At 42.3% G+C, this 21,380-nt stretch overlaps 2 protein-coding genes across 13 annotated transcripts in view; both read left to right on the forward strand.

Moving 5' to 3' along the window:
- The window catches only part of cldnk (claudin k), a 2,676-nt gene extending 1,159 nt beyond the window's left edge, over nt 1-1,517 (forward strand). Inside the window, exon 2 of the mRNA XM_017454140.3 lies at nt 429-1,517. Coding sequence (XP_017309629.1) covers nt 576-1,226 — 651 coding nt within the window. The 5' untranslated portion in view covers nt 429-575 and the 3' untranslated portion in view covers nt 1,227-1,517. The remainder of the gene's footprint in view (nt 1-428) is intronic.
- A 3,051-nt stretch (nt 1,518-4,568) lies between these two features.
- On the forward strand, nt 4,569-21,048 carry hgs (hepatocyte growth factor-regulated tyrosine kinase substrate). Of its 12 annotated transcripts, none has more exons than XM_017454128.3 (21): nt 4,569-4,711; nt 7,850-7,934; nt 8,026-8,101; nt 8,245-8,337; nt 11,508-11,631; nt 11,720-11,772; nt 11,861-11,929; nt 12,772-12,896; nt 13,200-13,338; nt 13,758-13,856; nt 15,245-15,340; nt 15,508-15,546; nt 15,668-15,829; nt 16,012-16,225; nt 16,598-16,770; nt 17,039-17,176; nt 17,347-17,530; nt 17,706-17,842; nt 18,942-19,037; nt 19,129-19,215; nt 19,748-21,048. In XM_017454128.3, the coding sequence occupies exons 1-21, from the start codon at nt 4,675-4,677 to the stop codon at nt 19,829-19,831; spliced, it is 2,310 nt and encodes a 769-aa protein (XP_017309617.1). In that variant the 5' UTR covers nt 4,569-4,674; the 3' UTR covers nt 19,832-21,048. The 12 variants fall into 12 exon arrangements, with proteins under 12 accessions (XP_017309617.1, XP_017309620.1, XP_017309622.1 ...); XM_017454131.3 differs by having other exon boundaries at nt 16,015-16,225; XM_017454133.3 differs by having other exon boundaries at nt 13,200-13,329.
- Nucleotides 21,049-21,380: the final 332 nt, after the last annotated feature.

Consider the following 21,380-nt stretch of genomic DNA (forward strand, 5'->3'; position numbering starts at 1 on the left):
TATGACAAATCGGTGCTATAAGCCTTTATAGATTTACCCCGTGTCGATTTAAAAAAAAAAAAAAAATTTTACATCTGCTCGTATGTTTATTTCACTCAAACCAATTGTTAAAGCGTAGAGTGCTTTTAATGATAGATGTCGTCACAAAGCTACAGAAATTCGGATGTAGGTTTAGATCTCTAACGAGCAAGCCAGGGATGACCTGAAGCGCAGAAGAAAACCTCGAGACTCAAAAGGGAAGCGGCCATCTTCACCCCGGATAGTGGGATTATAAATGATTACAGTGGACGGGAGTAAAGATAAACGGTACGAAGTATGTTGAAAAGATGTTCAGTATGAGTATACGGTGAATAAGAGTCCCAGGATGAAGCGTGCCAAGTTATGAAAGTGATTTTATTGCTTTTTTTTTTGTTTGTTTGTTTTTGTAGGTTCAGTTGACCCACGTTCAGGATTGAGGAGTCTTGCTAATGCTGAAAAGCTTCTTCAATTTCAGTTGAAGGGTTTTTTTTTTTCGTGGACCCCCCAAAAAATAAATAAAAGCAAAATCACACACGCTTCAGACACAGAAAGTCAGCATGGCGACGACGGGCATGCAGCTCCTGGGATTGGTCATGTCTATCATCGGCTGGGTGTGCGGCTTCCTGGTGTGTGTGCTGCCCATGTGGCGCGTCACGGCGTTCATCGGCAACAACATTGTGACGGCGCAGATCACGTGGGAGGGCCTGTGGATGAACTGCATCGTGCAGAGTACTGGCGAGATCCAGTGCAAGGTGTACGACAGTATGCTGGCGCTACCCAGTGACATGCAGGCGGCGCGTGGCCTCACCGTGCTCTCCATCCTGCTCTGCACCCTGGCGCTGACCCTCGGCGTACTGGGCATCAAATGCACCAAGTGTGTGGGTCAGCCGAGCTTTGAGGCACGGCTGGCTCGCATCTCCGGTATACTCTTCGCCATTGCAGGGTTCCTCTACCTCGTGCCCGTGTGCTGGACGGCCCACTCCATCATCAAGGATTTCTACAACCCGTACGTCGCGGCGCCGCACAAGCGTGAACTCGGCCCTGCGCTCTACCTGGGCTGGGGAGGCTCGGGATTGCTGCTCATCGGCGGATCTCTGCTCTACACTGGCTCAAGCCCACCCGGCATCCCCTCATCGCCCACCTTCAGCAGCGGAGAGAGCAGCCCGCGCCGGGCCGGGGGAAGCACGCAGGTCAAAGGTTATGTTTAACGAGCGAGACCGACTGCAGTCGAGCCCATACCAATCCCCTCTGCTAGCTTTCCCCATCATCATACATTCCAGTTAATGTTAATGTATTTTTTATGATTCACTGTTAGTCTTAATGCCTGACTCTGAAGAGGCAATGAAGGGTGTGAAGAAAAAAAAAAAAGGTGTAATTATTTAGTTTTTCATCCTCTTGTGTTGTATAACCTTGTCTCTCTCTCTCTCTCTTTCTCTCTCTCTCTCTCTCTCTCTGTATTTATTCATGTATGGAAAAAAATAAAGACATCCTACAAAGCCTCTCCTGAAATAATGTTTTAATGCTGCAAAAAAAAAAAAAAAAAAAAAGTAAGGTGATTATAATTATTTTTTAATTCCATGGGATTTTTTTTTCTCCTATAATACATATATACTTGTGAAATATTTTCAAATTATATATACTCTTTTTAGTTTAGCGGAGAACCACGGGAAAGTTACATGTAGACCATGGAAACGTCCGGCAGTAGAAAATGTGAGTTCACAGATATGACTAAATATACATATAAGAAAATGTCAAGCCTTTATATAGATTATGAACTTTGGCCATTTATGTGCGGATTTTATGTGAGTGATATATGAATCAAGATTTAGAGGCTTATACTTTTTATTGTCACGAGGAGCTGATATTTGTTGGTCAGTAGAAAGGCTACAGATGTGGACTGTGAAACATTCACACCGTGTGTAAAAGTAAGAGCGTGCATTTCTGAGAATGATGTCTGTACATGGCACGGTTTAGACACGTACTGTTCTCCGATTTTGTTTTATATTACTAGCTATCGGTACCTTTTTAAACATTGTATGCAGTATACTGTGGTACTGCGCGTTTCTTTCTCAAGATAGGTATCTTTCAAGCTGAGAAACACTCGCCATTGTGTGTGGAACCGGTAGCTGATGAGGACACACTCGGCCCGTGCCGTCTCCTTCTATGACTGTATCTAACTGTAGCGATGGAGGGGCTGCTGCTGTACGCCAGCAAAACAATGCCATTGTATGGAGCACGACCGGCACAGCAGCAACAATAGTCCATAGTGTTTTGTGTGCCTGCTAGTGAGTCATGTGTGATCTAATGGTACTGGTGGGGGGATTTAAAAAAACAAAAATACAGGAAAACATTAGAAATATAAAGGATCCTTGATTGTTCAGGGTGACACCAAGTGAAGACCGTAGTGTCAGAAAGGTTTTATAGTGACTTGAACCGTACAGAGTTGGTGACTTATTTTTGATAACATGCCCACAGTTTGAAGGATAAGCTGACCAAGCACTCATCTGCTACACTTATAGCTCACTTTAAGTTAATTAACAAGGGATGATCCTATTAATAAACTAATAGAGCCATATTTCAGTTTGTACTATGATGGGTCCCGAATGGCATTCCATAATTTGGCAAGTTTTACAGCCGAAAATATAAATTTCATTGTGGTAACATCAAACTGTCAAAACAGTGATGCTTGACTTGATAGTGCTCCATGCTTAGGGCAATATATTACAAGAGAAGGTGCTTAGGTCCGAGATTATATTCATGTGGAACTGAGAAACGCCTGTGTTCTATTCAAATTCCACCCCCATGTGCGCAACTCCTGCGTATCTTTAGAATGTCGCTTCAGTCCAGAGTCACGTCTGAGGTCTGAATAGCGATACAATCAGTTTCAGTATTAAAGCTTCACTATGCATGTTTAAATCAACTCCGAATACAGCCCAGTCGGAGCAGTTAAATAAATAGTTTGGTCATATTCGGTTAGTAAAGCAACAAATACATTCAATCTTTTCGTTATTCAGATAAACAGAGAACTACAGGGGGCCTAAAACAGAACCTTGTGGGACACCATATTGCATTTGCACTGGTAATGGTATGTCAAGGTCTAAAACAAGGAAGTATGTGTCCTCACCAGCTGATTTTTAAAAGAATGTCCATTATAATAGCATATTATAATAAATGGTTTCTGTTGACTTTTTTTCAGCGGGGTAGGCAGTACTATGTCGTAAAACGGGACAGAATTTTTACAATGTAATAAAGCTATATAAATGACGCTAAAGTCTGTGTGATTAGCATTTTCAAAAATAAACTTTTATCCAGGGCCTGAATAACAAACATCTCTTACACACAAATTGCACTATATAACACTACTTCATAGCCTTAATTAGGGCACTCTTATAAACATAAATTGAGCAATTGAGAACGTAACCTAGGTCCAGTTGTTCAGAAGTGATCTGATCGGATTGGATCTAATCTTGAAAATGGGTTGTTCAAAAGACAGAAAAAAGGTCATGTAATCCAATCTTGCTTTTGATCTGGATCAAACTTTCAGTATGTGTTGTTCAAGATTTTTTACTAGGATTTGGATACCTGTTATCCAAAAAAATCTGGATTATCCTGATCCCAGCAGAAGGGAGGATTCCGGGAGGATTTCAGGAAGAAAATGTAATAAAAGTTTGTAACTGGTCAAATACTACAACATTTGTATCATGTATATACATTTATTTGTATTCTGAGCTTGATTTGTTTAACCGTTACAGTGATAATGTAGATCAAGTATACATTAGGCTACAAATTAAGGATTTCAGTACAGTAAAGTAAAAAAGGAAAAAGATTTGATTTTGTCCCCATAAATAATCCCTCAAACAATATCAATGTCAATATCAAACCAAAATAATATATTTCATTTTAACTGTCATTTGTCACTATATTAATTACAATGACACAATCATCAGAGACGAACCAGTCAAATGTAGTTTCTAACAATCTCTCCACACGTGAAGAACTCTGGACTTTCTTATTTTATTAACTATTACATATTTCAACTTTTTATGATGTAAAACATGCGTAGAAAATATCCCCAATGTATTTGTGAATAATATGTACTTGTTTGTTTGTATTTATTTGTTGCAGGTCAGATGAGGGGTCTGACTGTTTAAAAGAGACTGAAAAAAGAAAGGGATGTTTGTATTGTATTATTGTTCTGATTTCTGTCTCTTCAAGTAAAAACACTTAAAGCGACCCCATGCTAGCTAATCTACCTGTTTTTTTTTTGTTGTTGTTGTTGTTGTTGTTTTTACATGGTTAGTAACCTACAGTGTGATATGTAAACTGATTTAGAGCTCTCATAATCTGGATTTGGAATCTGGATCTAATCTGGAATCTTGAAAGGTTTGTATCTGGATCATGGTGATACAATCCAATGTTACAAAACTAAAATGAATTACTTGATCCTGGATAGCAAAATATAGGATTTTCAAATCCGGGTCTTTCTAATCCTTATTATTTTATTTATTTATTTCCCCCCCACAATTGGACACTAGTGACGTAAACCGGAAGTACGTGTCACGTGATTCATCTCGACACAGGTGACAAATCAGGGTTCGGTTGACCAACAAACATAGAAGCGTCTAGTCATCAAGTGTTCTGTACAAGAACTCAACCATGGGAAAAGGTGGAGGTACATTTGAAAGGCTGTTGGGTATGTTTTATTTACTTATTTAATAATACTCTCACGATAAATTGTGATAAAGCCAAGAAGTTTCTGGGGGAAAACAAAAACAACAGTTCTGTTAGCTAGCTAGCGGGGCTGTGGCTTCCAGTTAGCGCGTGCATTAATGGTTCGCCACCCGTATTCTTTTTAACAAGTCCCGCCTCCTCTTCTCGGATTGGTCAATCCTTTACTCTGACACCCGATTTCAGAGAACATAGCCAATCCTAATGCGCGAAGTGCATTCGCTCTAGCCAATCAGAACGCACAACATGGGACTTGACTGAAAACGGTTGGGGAACGAAACCAGGGGTTTCAGTAGCAACCGATCTATTGTGCGTGGATGTAAATGTGTTAATTCGCGATGACGTCTTTGATATTAACTTGTTTAGCGGTATAAAAATTAAAACGCGACTCGTATGGAGCTAAATCTCCCGTTTCTTAAGAGTTAAAGAAGGCTAGGTTCGCCGTAATAGCAAGCTAGTTTCTGAATGTTTAAAGTGCTAGCCGTGTGCGTCTTGCTAATATAGACGGCTAGTAAGATTTCAATGTAGACGCAATTAAACATCACACGTCACTGCTTTAATTTAAACACTCGAGTTAAGCACATGCGCTAACTTCCGATTAAAGATGGACATCATTAGCGGACATTTTCTCCCAGACAGACCCTGGCAGAGTTGGCTGGCCTTGTTTTTGTGTCCTGTTTTCTTTCTGTGCCATGAACTCCCCTGATAACCACCACAGCACACAGTAGTTTATAAAGAAAATAACACTTAGGATTAAAATAAAGTCTCTTCTTTTACCGGAGGATGGGTGTAACTGATTATTTCCTGTCAGTGTTACCTGATGAGTGATTGTCATGGAAACCGTTAATAACTGTGTCTTGTGCCACTGTTATGAACTTAAGTCTTGTGATCCGTTTGGAAAATGACATGGATAACATCTTATCCACCAGATTTTTATATATTTATATATATATATATATATATATATATATATATATATATATATATATATATACACACACAGACACTATATATATCTATATCTCAATCTCACATACATGTTATGTTTTTATATATATATATATATATATGTGTGCGTGTATATAACGTGTATGTATGTGTATATGTGTGTGTGTGTGTGTGTGTATATATATATATATATATATATATATATATATATATATATATATATATTTAATTAATTAGTGTATGTGTGTATATAATATGGATGAGATGAATTCAATTACTTTTTAGTCTGTAAAAGTATTGTATACTGAAGGAAAAAGCTGTTGGTAAAATAACACGCAGGTTACGCAAGGATTAAGACCAGAGATGCACTGATGTATCGAACGATTGTTCCCGCTAATGGCCGTCGGCCGATGATTAAAAACATCCGATGATCAGGACCGATTATATCCCGTCAATCAAAAGAGGGCGGGAAAACACATCGGATTCATGCTGTGTGTAAAAATGTCTCTTGTGTGGAATGATGACAAAACTGCAGTTTGTAATCTCTGCACCGCTAAAATTTTACACCGGACGCTGCAGCTGTGAAGCGAGAGTTTCGGTGTCGAGTCTAATTAATTCCCGCCCCCATGCTGCTCGCGCTGAATTAAAGCGCCAGTACACCACTGAAAGATTTAAATGAAGATGAGTTGACAAAGTATATATTGCGCAGAAAAATATATTTGTAGAGTAGTGTATTTTAATGTAAAAGAAGGCATAAAAGGCAGAGGTATCGGCCGAGATCACTCTGGATAATCGGTTATGGATATCGGCTGAGAAATTTAGTATCGGTTCGTCTCTGAGACACCCCGTGTGTCATGCTGTTGGAGGAAAATAATCAGTGACGGAGTGGTGCGATGAAGCGGAGTTTACTGTCACCAAGCCAAAGTTGAATATTTTCCTGTAAGTGCACCACATTTTTGTTTGAGTGTTTTATTCCTGCCTTTTCAGCACTGACTTTGCAATGTACTATAGTACTTCGATGACTCAATTATTCATGAGTCTGCGTGTTCTTATCCTATGAGAAGATGATGTCTCTTAATTATTCACGACCGCACGTGGTGCTTTCCTACAGATGTAGTAGATCAACGAGGCGTTCAAATGGGTCGCAGGTGTTTGTTTCAGTGGTGTAAGAGTTCGAGTGTGTTTACTCGGGAGAGCTATGAGAATTCGAGAAAGGTGGACTTCGGACTTGCTCATGAAAGCAGCTTGCGTCTACACGATGATGCGGTACTCCGTCCCGAGGACTTTTCTATCCCTTCAAATGTGGTATGTGTCTATTTTTAACCATGACAGTTTTACTTACTTTTTGAGCTAATTAAATCGCTTAAAGCTCCGCGGGCCATCGCGTGCAAAACTATACAATGAGAGTCCGCATTGAGGGGAAGAGTCTTCGCCTTTTATTCGTGATTAGCTCGAGCCTATTAGCTAACTAGCATTTTGACACTGCATTCAGTTTTACTTGATCTTTTCCTCCATAGTCTCGCCAGGGGCTAATGGTTTAAATCGATAGGGCAGAGGTCCTGCAACGCTATCTATTGTGTCTCCATTTAGCCTTGGGGATTCAGGAGAAGTCCTCTGCCTCATCTGCAAATTTTTTGGCACTATCCATCTTTGTGAGTGTTCTGAAGGCTCGCCCCCCTCTTCCTCCCCGGCCTTCCCTGCCACACCCACTCCTCCGCCCTTCTTTGCTGTGTTTTTCAAAAACATTGAGAGGTAGACTTTAGCTGAAAGAGGGAGGTTTCATGACCCTTTAAAGTCCCTGTGAAGTGCCTTGAAACGCACAGCATTATTCGACCTGTCGACGTAATTTCCACTGAAACAGGAAGTCAGGCGGGACATATCGAATAGCTCCTCCCCCTTTTAAAATGACTAATAGCGTTTAGCTTACATCACAGCCTGGGATAAGCCGTACCTAACGGTTAGTACCCTGGGATTTTGGGTCAGTCGGAACCGCGAACTAACAGGAAGTGAGAATCGAGACTGCGGCCTCTTCATGGTGAAGGATGAAACAGGAACCGATGATTTAACAAGTCGGGTGCACACAGCGGGCGCGTGTTTTTGTAACCTGCAGCGAAGGTGCTCGTTGTGTTCAGATATCATCCGTTCTATTTTACAGACAAAGCCACCAGCCAGCTGCTCCTGGAGACGGACTGGGAATCCATCCTCCAGATCTGCGACCTCATCCGGCAAGGAGACACGCAGTAAGTCCTCGTCACGCTGGCACCACGTGACCAGGCTGTAGTGAATATTCATGCCCGAGATTTAAGAACGCTGTTTTTCCATCTCTCTCAGGGCTAAATACGCAATCGCTGCCATCAAGAAGAAGCTAAACGACAAGAATCCTCACGTGGCCCTCTATGCCCTCGAGGTAAGAGCTGCCGTGTTCGTTGCGATCGACGTCATAGGACACGCGATCGACGTCATAGGACACACGATCTCCGAATTTGATGAGGAAATGCTTTTATGGTGGTTCTTATAATTATGGTGACTTGTCTCGTGTCTTCTAACCAGGTTCTGGAGTCAGTGGTGAAGAACTGTGGCCAGACGATTCATGACGAAGTGGCGAGTAAGCAAACCATGGAGGAACTCAAGGACCTGTTTAAGGTAGAGTTTTATTACTCATCATCTGATATAGATGAGATTTAAATGTTTCTAATTATTTTGTTCATCTGGTTCATGATGCAGCTACATCACTAAAGCATGTGCATATTATCTGGCAACAGCTTCTTCTTCTTCTTCTTCTTCTTCTTCTTCTTCTTCTTCTTCTAAATCCCCTCCAATTCCCTTCTGAGAAAAGTAGGACAGTCCAAAGATGAGTTTGGATGCACAAGAGGGAAAAGGATGAGGCTGAACCAGGGTTAGTGGTCGCTATGGTTACCTGAAGCTTTAGCTAAAAGATTTAGTTGTCCTTGCTAGTTATGTGATATGAATTACATATTGCATTTTGCCATGATTGCACGGCATTTGCGTCTCGCAGCTCCAGCCTCCCAAGTTCCCAATCCCGAGCTCTGGTTAGGCCAGCTGAAGACGTTCACCAGCGAGACGTTTTTCCCTTTGGACAAAGAAAGGTCACTAAAATTCAGCTCTTTACTGAATTTTAGTTTACACTGACGTTTTCGACGCGCGACCAATAAGACGAGGCCTCGCATGTGTCGTAGCAAAGACACCACTCCCCGGTTACAATGGAGGAGCTGCGAAGTATTTGTGTGTCTCAATAATTATTGGATATCAAACTTTCTGTTTTTGTCCATCTGTAAATAGCGGTGGAATCAGTCGTAGCTTTCAGATGAAGTCGAACTCATCGTTGCCTCATGCAGCCGTTTTCTTGCCCTCCGTGTCTTCTCTTGTTGACTCCATAGGCCTGTCACGATAATTACGTTATCGACTATATACAGACGTGACCTCGATCATTTTTGCTGACCTGGAGATTTCCCGTCGTGTTTACGTAAGAGTGAACGTCGCCGGCATTTTAGCCGTCCGCGCCGCCTCTGTCCTCTCGTCTCGTTTTTCAAAAATAAAAATCCACATTCGAACGCAGAAACTCGCACGAACGATGTTTTTAGAAGAAGAAAAATCTAGAAAGAACGGTTCTAGTGTTTGTAATAATCCAGAGCCGCTGGCATTTTGCCGAGCAGTACGGCGTTTGTTTGCGTACGTTTAAACATAGCGTAGTAACACGTCAGTTATGTATTGCATAATCTACAGCTTGATGCACATTTCTGCACCTTACGTATCTATATTACGTTTAATATTCCGTATTTACGTTAGTGTAGAATTGTACCTGTGCAGAACTGTATAAAGTAGTTTGTACTAAACAGTATATTATAATGCCTTTTGCTTTACGTTGTTGTTTCTATAGTAACAGCTAAAGCACAGGGACTTGTATGGCAGAAGCTCCACGTAAATCCAATAATAAACGAATTGCTGTTTAATAAGTTAGTTCCTCTCATTATTGACGTTACCCTCACCGTCTCTTGACGTTAACCCGACTCCGCCGACACCGGAGACTCCTTCCCCAAATGTTGAACCGACGTCTCCTCGCAGTTGGTTTCTAGAATTCGTTGTTAATATAGAAGCGATAACGTGTCATTTAATGTCAGCGCTGCTTAACATATGATTTAATGTCGGAGCTGCTGATGGAGGAAATTAATCAGTACTTTCTAACCAATCAGAATCCAGAATTCATCAGCGCTGTGGTGTCAGTCTGATTATTGTATAGATAAATGCATGTTTTGTATTAACAGAGGAAATCGGTCATGATAATGCGGGGTAGCCAGGTGAATCATGATTTGTTGGCTATTATCAGAATATTTGGCGTTTAGGAGAATCATTCCACCAAGATATATTATATAAACCAAGCAGAGCGTTTAGCAGTGAATACAGTCTATTAATTTTTTTTTTTTGTGCTGGTTTTCTGGTTGTACATGCATGGGTTAAATGATGAAATTATAACAAAAGTTCAGTGGAAAAACATCAGATGTTGTTGTGACATGATGTGATTTACACAACATGCAGTGTCGTTCCTCTGTTCTGTCTTTGGGAGGTGTTATGATCCTGCTCTTCCTGATGAGTCATACTCTGCACTTTACTTCCTGGTTGTGTCATCGTGTCACATGTCCTCTCGGTTCTTAAAACCCCGGGGATGTTCCAGCAAGTGTCAGAGTGAGACGTGCTTTTTAGCTCTGTGGATCGTCCGAAATCAACCTGCAACTCCGTGTAAAAGGTAATCTCTGGAACGACGGGTTCAGTGTGGACCGTTTTTTAAAAAAAAAAAAAAAAAAAAAAAAAGTGTGTCGAATATTTAAGAACAGAAGGCTTTTTGTTTGTGTGTCACTGTGACACTTTTACATATTTAGCTGCTCTTGTTTACAATGTTGACAAAGTCCTGTGAAAAGGCTTTTGTTGATAGTAATAAGTCAAGGAAGAATGCCTGTGGTGTTATTGTGTTGAGGTTTTACCCGAGGTTGTGGATTGATGAGAGTTGTACAACAAGTCCAGTTGCCTCGACATGCTGCTCGTGCTCGCTCGGTGACTTTTCCACGTATCCGTTTAAATGAAATCCTGGTGTGCTGCCGTCCTCGTTTGCGGTCCAAGTCTCGCTCTGCCTCCGAGTGAATCCTAGAGCAGTTTGATTGCGCTGAAAATGTGAGGAAGTTTGTAGAGAAAGTGAGCTGTGTGTTATGGGTAAATTTAATGTCATGGTAAATTAAGTGACGGCTTGGAATATGACGTCTTCTGGATATCTAGGCCAAAGACAAATCAAAACAAAGAAATGATGTATACGGATAAACAGACCGCAGAAATGTATAGTCTCCTTCAAAACTATTGGAACGGCAAGGCCAGTTCATTTGTTTGCGCTGTACAGCAAAGACATTTGGGTTTGAGATCAAAAGATGGATATGAGACGAGAGTTTAGGATTTCATTTTTTCCCCCCTGGTATTTACATCTAGATGTGTTAAACAGCTTGTTTTGTGTCAGTACACCAGTGGGTTCTTTCTTTTTCAGGACATCCCAAAATGTTTCTGCAATCCCTCTTTTCTCAGCTTCAAAACGGCTTGCTTTTCTCCCATTGACAGCGCTCAAGTCTTCACGTCAGTTTATCCTTTTTAACACCACCACACACCCTCTTGACGTCCCTAAGCACTGAATTGGATAGAAAACCAACGTCAAAAAGTCCAAACCGAAAGTTTTCGACGGCGCTGGATGACTGAAAACCCGTCACATACACCCTCGTCCTGTTGCGTTGATGTGACTGTTTCTCTGCTGTCCTCAGAAGCAAACGGAGCCGAACGTCAGGAACAAGATCCTGTACCTGGTCCAGGCCTGGGCACACGCCTTCCGCAACGAGCCCAAATACAAAGTGGTCCAAGACACTTACCAGATCATGAAGGTGGAAGGTACAAAGCACGGTCGGCTTTAACGACGGAGTTTTCAAATATAAAGCGAGGCAACACGTCTGATTTTAATTCTCCTGTGCTCCATCAGGTCATGTGTTCCCGGAGTTTAAAGAGAGCGACGCCATGTTTGCTGCAGAGAGGGTGAGCAATCCTGATAGAGAGAGACGCGTTGTGGTGATACTCGTGTTATTCGGACGACGATGATAACTGTGTACGTGTCCTTTTCCAGGCTCCTGATTGGGTGGACGCCGAGGAGTGCCACAGGTGCAGAGTTCAGTTCGGTGTGATGACCCGAAAGGTAAACGCAGACCGCTTGTTCCTGAAGTTGCTTTAGATGGGTCAGAAACCTGCACAAGACCACATGTAAATAAGCAGTGGTGCTAATCCTGTTGGCTAAAATGTGTGTGGAAGATTCCTTCACCATTTAAATACCAGAACATCTTCCTTTTAGATTAAGCGTCAAAACATGGGCAGCAAACTTGGTCAGTTAACCAAGCCAACGTGTGCTGCTTCGAGAGTTCAGATCATTTACTACGACGGAAGGAAGTAGCGCTATGTTACGCAGTGATATCGATCTCATAGATGAAATGTATTTAGATTAGTTTTTATCTCTCACAGTAATGTATCGTGCGTTAATGTTTCTAGATTTTACCGTTCTTAAAAATCCACCATCTTCAGTTTTAAATCCAAAATGGCTTCCTATTCAGTATATATGCCCAATAACATATTGGCCGAGTTGTGGATTCTATGCAGGACCCTCTATGTACAATAAAAAGCCATGTGACGCGCGACGTTAATCAGAGAAAGTATTGGCACGCTCGGATTTATTCGCCATTATTGCTGGCTAACAAACTTAGTGCAGTTTGTAAGTTAATGTGGTGTAAGCTCTATTTCCTGTCAGACCAGAGATCTTAATTTAGAAATAGTTGGATCAGGTTCATCAGTAAATCTGTACTGAGGGGGACTGGGATTTATCCGAATCGAATTTTTAATCTATGCCTTGTGTAACAAGGGCTCGTTTCGCCGAACTACTCATATCCATCGCTGCTAATAATAGGACAGCGCAACTGAGAGTAGCCTGATGAGTAATATCGGCGAGGTGTTGGTGTTTCCTGACCCATGGTGCTTCTCGTCCCTCAGCACCACTGCAGGGCGTGTGGACAGATCTTCTGCGGCAAATGCTCTTCCAAATACTCCACTATCCCCAAGTTCGGCATTGAGAAAGAGGTGCGAGTGTGCGAGCCCTGCTTCGAGCAGCTCAACAAGTAAGTTCGAGTGGAAATGAGACAACCCATACACATACGCACCATTGTTTTTTCCGGTTCTGCTTATTTCTAAAATGGCCGAAGGATGCTGCTGTAAGGCGTTTCCTTGACATTCAGAACCGGACTTGACACCGTTACGAGACGCGCACCGCTCCATCGCGACGTATTCGACTGAAAACCTTCATAGCCGTGTTTTTTATCTATCTGTTATTAATCGTCCCTGTGAAGTCATGTGTTCAAAGTGTCCTGCATTCCTTCTGAGATTTACTCATGTGTGTGTGTTTCCTGATCCCTTCTCCTTAGCAGCCACCCCTCCCTCTCTCCCCCTTCTAGGAAAGCCGAAGGAAAGAGCAGCAGCAGTAGCAGTAGCAGCAGCGGGCAGTCAGAGCTGCCTCCTGAGTACCTGACCAGCCCTCTGGCTCAGCAGTCTCAGGTAGTACCGGTGAGCTAGCCGTCTGCTAGATAACTAGCCTAGCTTGCTGTTTGGCGATGAACTACAGGATCTGTTTAACTCGACGAGGAGGTCGGTTCGTCTTTGCTGAAGCTTTAGAGGCAGAAATTGTTATCGTTAGTTACACTGCGACATTCGGAATATTTCCAATCAAAAAAATGTTCCATCCATCATACCGTAACATGCTCTTCATATTCACTTGCCACCGAGGCTCGTTTTTCAGCACCGCTTGCTTGTGTTTCTTGCTCAGGTAATACAAAGCGTTTCATGCGACTGCTATCACGATATTAAATAGTTAGATTTTGGTTTTCTTTAGAATATTCAATTCTACGGTAAGCCGTGCCCCAGTTTTGCACTCTGTCCTGTTTATTTATGGATGTTGGGTTTATATCTCCGCTCTGCTTCCCTAGATGCCTCCTAAGAGAGACGAGGCAGCGCTGCAAGAGGAAGAGGAGCTGCAGCTGGCCATCGCTCTGTCTCAGAGTGAAGCTGAAGAGAAGGAGAGAATGGTGAGACGTGCACGTGGTCCTTCTCTCCGTTTACAGTGGTGTTTTTTTTTTTTTTTGTTTATTTTTTACGATCGACACGACACTTTTTTTTTTTTTTTTTTTTTTTTTTTTTTTTTTTTTTTTTTCCCCTCTCTCAATGCTTTTAACAGTTTTCCTAAACTCTTAACGTACCAACACAGCCACACCTGGCAAAACACACCTGGTTAATTTCATGCTCAAAATCACACGTAGATTAAATCAGATCATTCTTCCAAAACACTGACTAAACGTTCCTGTTGGAAGAGAACATGTGGTAATCATAGCACAATGCCATAAAAACACTAACACCAGATGGAATTACAGAAACTGCATTATTTTATGTGTCAGGTCTGCCCTTATACAATACAGTTACATATTCGAGACCGGAGGCATACAGTCACTGTACAGTAATACATGGTAAAATGTATTAGTGTTTTTACACTTTACAGTAGGAGGAGCTTTTATACAATATCCTCCTACCTGTTGGTTTCTTGAAAAATCCGGACAATGGATGCCACTGTGTCCCGGCTGAGATTTGGCTGTACTCGTTCACCAGCCTCTCTGTGCGATAGCCCGTGGTTTATGACATGGTCTATGATAGTAGCTCTTATTTCATCAGTTACCCTAGCTCTCGCCTTTCATCGAGCGCCAGCATGCATTCTACTTCCTCTCCCTCTACCTTTTCCTCGTCCAGGCATTTTTCTCCCTCTCCCTTGTCCTGGTACACGTCGTCTTCTCCCTCATGCAGGCATTTTTTCTGACTTTCTTCGTGTTGCTCTATATTGTTCCTTTTCCACACAAGATCAGCCCAAAGAGGTCCTCTTTTACTGTATACCATATGGTCACGCGATTTGAAAGAAACCTCAACAGCCGAGCGTGTTTCCTAGATGGGAATCAGCTGTGATTGTTTGCTTCAATCAGCTGTTTCTTCATAGCAGTGGAATAAAATACAGGGTATATTCACAATATGAGCAGCTGTTCACTTTCACTTTAGCCTTTAAGTTAGGTTTAGAACATGTTATCTGTTCTGGTATGCGGTGTGAACGCGTTTGTAAACTTGGCGGTAAGAATCCATTGTTTCGGTCGCGGTTTCGCTTGTGTGTAAAAGAAGTTTGGGTTAACTGTATGCATTTTGTGTCGAAGCAACATTAATTGTATCACCTACACAGACGGATGTTGTGCTGACCGTGTTGAGATTTTAGGCAAATTGTTAAAAGTATTGAAAAAATTGAAATAGCGATCGTAAAAAACGAACACGTCCATGATATGTTTAGAATTGGGGTCGGGGTTATATGCTCTATCTCTCTTTGTCTCCCCCCCCCCCCCCCCCCCCCCCCTTCTTTCTTTTAATAACTCTTGTGTACATGCAGAGGCATAAGAGCTCGTACCCCGTGTACCCCAAAGCTGATCCGACTCCGGTGACCTCCTCCGCTCCACCCGTCAGCACTCTCTACTCCTCTCCTGTGGTAAGCATCTGGATGGTCCTAGAATATGTGAAATGTGGTTTTCGATGCTGTAATGAGAGATGTGATTTAAAAGAAGAGGGCTTTGTGTGAAAAATCTCATGTAGTCATGGGTCAAGACCTTATTTTTAATTTTTTGTGAACGTTTACCTCGTCTTCTGTATCTTTAGAACTCCTCTGCTCCTTCAGCCGAGGATGTCGACCCTGAGGTTAGTATCTCCTAATCGTGTTCCTCACACGGCGGCGTTTCTGCTCCAGCATGCTGCTTAGCACGAGGTCTTTTCAGTCAATGCACGCCGTAGTGACAATGTTTATATTCATCTTTTCCAGCTGGCCCGTTATCTGAATAGGACTTACTGGGAGAAAAAGCAGGAGGAAGTGCGCAAGAGTCCCACCCCGTCTGCTCCTGCTCCGGTGGCCTTGGCTGAACCGTTGCCTATCAGCCAGCCAGTGGAAAGCCACGCCCCCGTTCAGCCCATCAACATAGTGGAGGTACATTTTAAAGTGTTCAGTATGCGTGCTCCGTTTTAAAAATGCGGAGTTCTTCCAGAAAGTTCTTTTCGCCGTGCACCTTTCTTGCGGGAGCCTTTTCACAGAAAGATCGCGGAAGGTCTTACTCTGAGTAACACGGCCTTAAGTAACAGCTGGCTTTCGTTTTCGACGCGTTTCCGCAGCAGCAGTACCAGAACGGAGAATCGGAGGAGAACTACGAGCAGTTCCTCAAAGCCCTGCAGAACGCAGTCACCACCTTCCTGAACCGCATGAAGAGCAACCACATGCGCGGGCGCAGCATCACCAACGACAGCGCCGTGCTCTCCCTCTTCCAGTCCATCAACAACATGCACCCGCAGCTCCTGGAGCTCCTCAACCAGCACGACGAGAAGAGACGTGAGTCAACGCCGTCACACCTTATATACCGTCCTTTTCCACGTTTGTTCTGCGTGTTAAATGTTACGTTTATATCACGGCGGTGGTATGCGTTATAACTGGAATCTAGTGTGTTCCAAGTGTGTTGAGTTCAGGACTGAACAAAAAACAAAACGAATCCATCTAATGTCTCTTAAATAAGAATAAAGCATTATTATGGATACCTTGCACTGCAAAATGTTGACGCAAAGTCAACGAACTCTTTCAGTATTATTGTAAAAAAAAATAGTCAATCGTGTGTCACATCTTATTTACAAAGAAGAATAATTAAAAACACCGCTCATTTTACACGAAGCACTCTGTGATGACCTTCGGTTCTCTTTCTGTCTGTAGTGTACTACGAAGGGCTGCAGGATAAGCTGGCGCAGGTTCGGGACGCACGGGCCGCTCTGAATGCTCTGAGGGACGAGCACCGCGAGAAACTTCGCCGTGCCGCCGAGGAGGCCGAGAGACAACGGCAGATCCAGCTTGCCCAGAAACTCGAGATCATGAGGCAGAAGAAGCAGGTGAGTGCTGTGCGAACGAATAAAAATGAATCCAGTGGACGCAATTGAAGTATCAATAGGTGGAAAGATCTTTTCATATATTTCCGTACGTTAAGCCATGAGAGTTCAGGAGAGAGTAGGAAATCTACCTAACCACTGTTGAAAATTTAATGATGGGAGGTTGTTTGTGATGTCCCTAAAATTTATTCGCACACGTTGACGACTCCTCTCTCACTCATGGCTGGGACGTGATTATTCATCGATCAGTCAAGTTCCTTATTGGTTGTAGGAGTATCTGGAGATGCAGAGACAGCTGGCTATTCAGCGTCTGCAGGAGCAGGAGAAGGAGCGGCAGATGCGTCTGGAGCAGCAGAAACACACCATCCAGATGCGTGCTCAGATGCCCTATTCCCTGCCTTATGCCCAGGTGAGCTCTGCCCACTGAATCCAACTAATATAATAAGCAGTCTGTTTATTTTATGAATATGCAATTCAGTTTTTGACTAACGTTTAGCTTTGTGTGTCAATTTTAAATAATCAGCTTGTACAATATTTAGCTGAGTTTTTATAATTTTATTTATTTATTTGGTGCTACAGATGCAGTCACTGCCGCCTAACGTGGCAGGAGGGGTGGTGTATCCACCCGCTGGTCCCCCCAGTTACCCCGGCACGTTCAGCCCTGCTGGCTCAGTGGAGGGCTCTCCCATGCACGGGGTCTACATGAACCAACCCGGGCAGGCCGGAGGAGGACCGTACCAGGCCATGCCAGTGTCTGCTACGGGTGAGCTCCACGTGGTTAAATCTGAAATGGTTGAAACCATCATGTTTGATGATGTGTTTGAAGTATGCTTCCTGCATCATCTTCATAACCTCATAAACGCCAGCTCCTCATAGACTTGGCAGAATTGATCGTTTTTGAAAAAGTTTTAACACAGATCGTGTTCCATTTCACACAGATCCCAACATGGTGAACGCCTACATGTATCAGACCGCAGGTACCGGTGGGCAACAAGCCGCCCCTGGTCAGGGTCCGCCTCCTAACACCAGCCCTCCATACACTAACTACCAGCCCACTCCGACACAGGGCTACCAGGTAAGAGCTGCAGGCAACACTTATGGATTAACAAAGTCTTGGATTAGACTACAGTCGTGTTACGTATTGGAAATGTTATCAAAAATCTATCGTTTACCTTTTGAGAGAATTTCTCGCATTGGTTTTGTCTTAAAATTCCAAAATAATTTGAGCTGGAATTTAGGGTGTTCCCTGGATCATCATCCCGCTCATCATCCCGTGGTCCCCTGCCAGCATTGACAAGTTAAAGCTGTCATTGATGTTTTGCAGCACAAAATTTGTCTGAGGATACAAATAATGGTGATATGGGTCATTAGATCTAGGATTCTGCCCGCTCTAAATTATACGTACAGTGCGATAAGATTGTTTGAATTTATTTGATTGAATTATAATAAATAGTTATTAGAGAGAGGAGAGATTGTGTGTGAATTACCCGTGTCTGTGCCGCATCTCTACTGATGATGAAGGTTATACAGTTTAACTACTGTATGCAGCTGTAACTGTATGTTACTATGGTTACAGTTGTTTATAGGCAGCGTATTAATTCATAAACTCACTCGAACGATCTGTGTGCATTATAATCTTAGAACACACCCCTTCCAGCCAATCAGAATCGAGTATCAGACCATGGTATAAATAACCTTGATTAAAAATATATAAATAAAAATTATGCATATATTTTGTTTTATTATTGACGTTTTAAACATTTTTTTTTAGAAAAAGTGTTTTTTTAAATATGATAATTATTGAAATGACCCTTTTAAATAATTTTTTCATAATTTAATACACACACTGTTCAGTCTGTTTGAGAACACACCAGGGTTCCATTCAGAGTGGTTCTTTAGGGTGAGAACACAATCACACTCCGCTGTGGAAACAAACAAGCGATCTGAGAGATTCTGAGCAAGGTGGTCTCGGGTTTTATTTATTTATTTATTTATTTATTTGTCAATGCGAGCTGCAGTGTAAATTGAGCCTGTTGACGGAGCTTTTTTGCTCTGAAGTGGACTAAAAGGTGTGAAAGTGCCCTTTGTGTCAAGATAACCATTCTGCGTTATGACCCCTGTCTCGGTTTTCAAACGCTACGGTTTAACCCGTCACCTCTTTTTCTTCGCTGCAGAATGTGGCGTCTCAATCCCAGAGTTTGCCCCCGATGTCCCAGGCTGCCCCGACCAACGGCATGGCCTACATGGGCTACCAGCCGTACAGCATGCAGGTCAGGATTCTCGCTCGTCCTCCTTATAGCACTATCGCTGATGATTTGAATGAATTTAAACGTAAACGTTGCATCGTTCTTGTCCTCGTAGAACATGATATCGGCACTTCCTGGACAGGACCCCAACATGCCTCCTCAGCAGCAGTACATGCCTGGCCAACAACCCATGTACCAGCAGGTGAGCTCATAACATAGTGTGTCACCCATCAAGTGCACTTGATTTAAACTTAACAGGCATAGTCTTTCTAATCGTCTGTCTTTTTATTAGACATTTAAAAAGATAATACTGTAAGATGCGATAAATACAGTGGTATAGCAGATACATGTCCGAAACTTCACACCACTGTGTTTAGTATGACTACGTGTGCTGTGACGGACCAGTTCTGCCCTGACAAGCATATAAATTACACTCTGAATTGGTGAAGTTTTCACCAAATGCTTAGCTAACCGCAGAGAAGCTTTTCCAGTTACCATGACAACTAGGAACGCTCAAAAGAGCATATTACCATTTTAAAAAATATGCTAGCTATGGTAGTATGACATTATACCATTGTATACTGTGGTTTTATTCCTCTTATACTACAGTGAATTGGTATGTTTAAAGAATTAAAGAATGACAGGTTATACGTTTTTTTTTGTCCATTTATAGCTACGTTTAATGTTTAATGCTGTTAACCCATTTTTGTTCTATTGCGTGCGTATATATGCAGATGGCGCCTCCTGGTGGTCCTCAGCAGCAGGCGCAGCAGCCCCCGGCAGGCAGTGCAGAGGCTCAGCTCATCTCCTTTGACTAAAACGTCGTATTCTCACCTGATCCACCACACTACAGTCAGCCCTCTGCTCTCTTCCTCCTGTTACCCCACACACAGTCTATCCACTTGCAATATTTCTGTGACCATCTAATTGATGAATACGTCCTGGTTATCAGGAATACGAGACTCTTTTCGCTGCTGGTATGGTCTCTCTCTCTCTCTCTCTCTCTCTCTCTCTCTCTCTCTCTCTCTCTCTCTCTCTCTCTCTCTCTCTCTGCTTTACGTGGAGAGAAGGCTAGAAATGGTTCTTAAATCCTCCGACGCCTCTCTTGAAAATTATGTAGTGTTTCCTTATGAAACACCTCTTAGCTAGTCGTTCGTATCCTTGAATATTAACAGAACATGTATCGAATAAACGGCAAATAAGACGCGACCATGTCATATTTTTCTAAAGTCGACCTGCATGCATTTTAGTCGTTCTTTACGGCGTCTCCACCCCGATCAAGTGAGCGTGTTTGGGGGTGGGGGGTGTTTTTTGTTTTGTTTTGTTTAAATTTTTTTTATTTAATTTGAGAAGCTTTCGAAAGAAGTTATTTATCAAGCGATTCGGAGGACGAGCGCCCGATCCAGGATCATGTCCAAGAGCTTAGAGTGCTGCCTCTCGCCTCTCTCACACACACTCCATCGCAAACCCCGACATTCCAGAGCAGCGTTCATCACGGGAATCCTGTCGTACGAGTCCGATTTTAAAAGATCTGGAATTTCTCTGTATTTAGGATCGTCGTCACGGAATCCTAGCTAATAGTCGTCGTAATCTCTGCTTTCGTAGATTATATTAAATAAATGGGACGGTGCTGTATAGCCCTTTTTTTTTTTTTTTTTTTTTTTTTCTTTTTTTTTTTTCTTTTTCTTTCCATTTAGTGCTGATTTGTACAAAAAGGATGTCACGGAGATGAAGAAAATCCTGGGTTTTCTCCTTCGGTTAAACAGGCGACTTTGTAGGGAGCGACGCGAGGCGTAAAGCGGGATCGTAACGTGATCTGAGATGAAGGATGTATCGAACGTGCTTTAAATAAAGTAAAATAAATGTAAAAAACGGAGTCGTACTGCATGTTTGTAACGTCCATCGACCAGTGAGCAGTTCTGTAACCCTTTAACGCCGTCCGTGGACAGCTTCGTTCCATCATACTGATCTGTATGACTCCGGGAAAAGAGTTTTATGATTATATTTAATAAATATCTCATTCTTTTATTGTGCAGTTTTTTGCCACGTGTGTGTCTTTTTTTTATTGTGTCTGAAACAACATGGAAAACAAAGGAAAGAGTAAAGTAGGCTTGCAGAGTTGGTTTTGTGTTCAGAGAAATGTAGAAAACTACAAGATCGTCAAAAAAAGTAAGTAAATGGTAATTAAAAATGTTTACTCATTGTTTTTAAAATAGTAATGCTATCTGAACTTTACTTGAGGGAATAACTGTCAGAGAGAGAGACACTTTTTATACGACAGTCATTTGCGTACATGATTACGTTGCTCTTAATGATAGGAACGAGACATTATACTTTTTATCGGTTTATAGTTACGTTTAACGTTGC

The sequence above is a fragment of the Ictalurus punctatus genome, chromosome 24 (genome assembly GCF_001660625.3).
Source record: "Ictalurus punctatus breed USDA103 chromosome 24, Coco_2.0, whole genome shotgun sequence".
NCBI classification, from domain to species: Eukaryota; Metazoa; Chordata; class Actinopteri; order Siluriformes; family Ictaluridae; genus Ictalurus; species Ictalurus punctatus.

What these genes read in the sequence shown, in the direction of transcription:
- hgs (XM_017454128.3), top strand. Translation starts at nt 4,675, where the DNA reads ATGGGAAAAGGTGGAGGTACATTTGAAAGGCTGTTGG. An exon ending in CTGAAGAGAAGGAGAGAATG is followed by an intron (nt 13,857 to 15,244) that starts GTGAGACGTGCA and finishes GTGTACATGCAG; the next exon opens with AGGCATAAGAGCTCGTACCC. An exon ending in CCGAGGATGTCGACCCTGAG is followed by an intron (nt 15,547 to 15,667) that starts GTTAGTATCTCC and finishes CATCTTTTCCAG; the next exon opens with CTGGCCCGTTATCTGAATAG.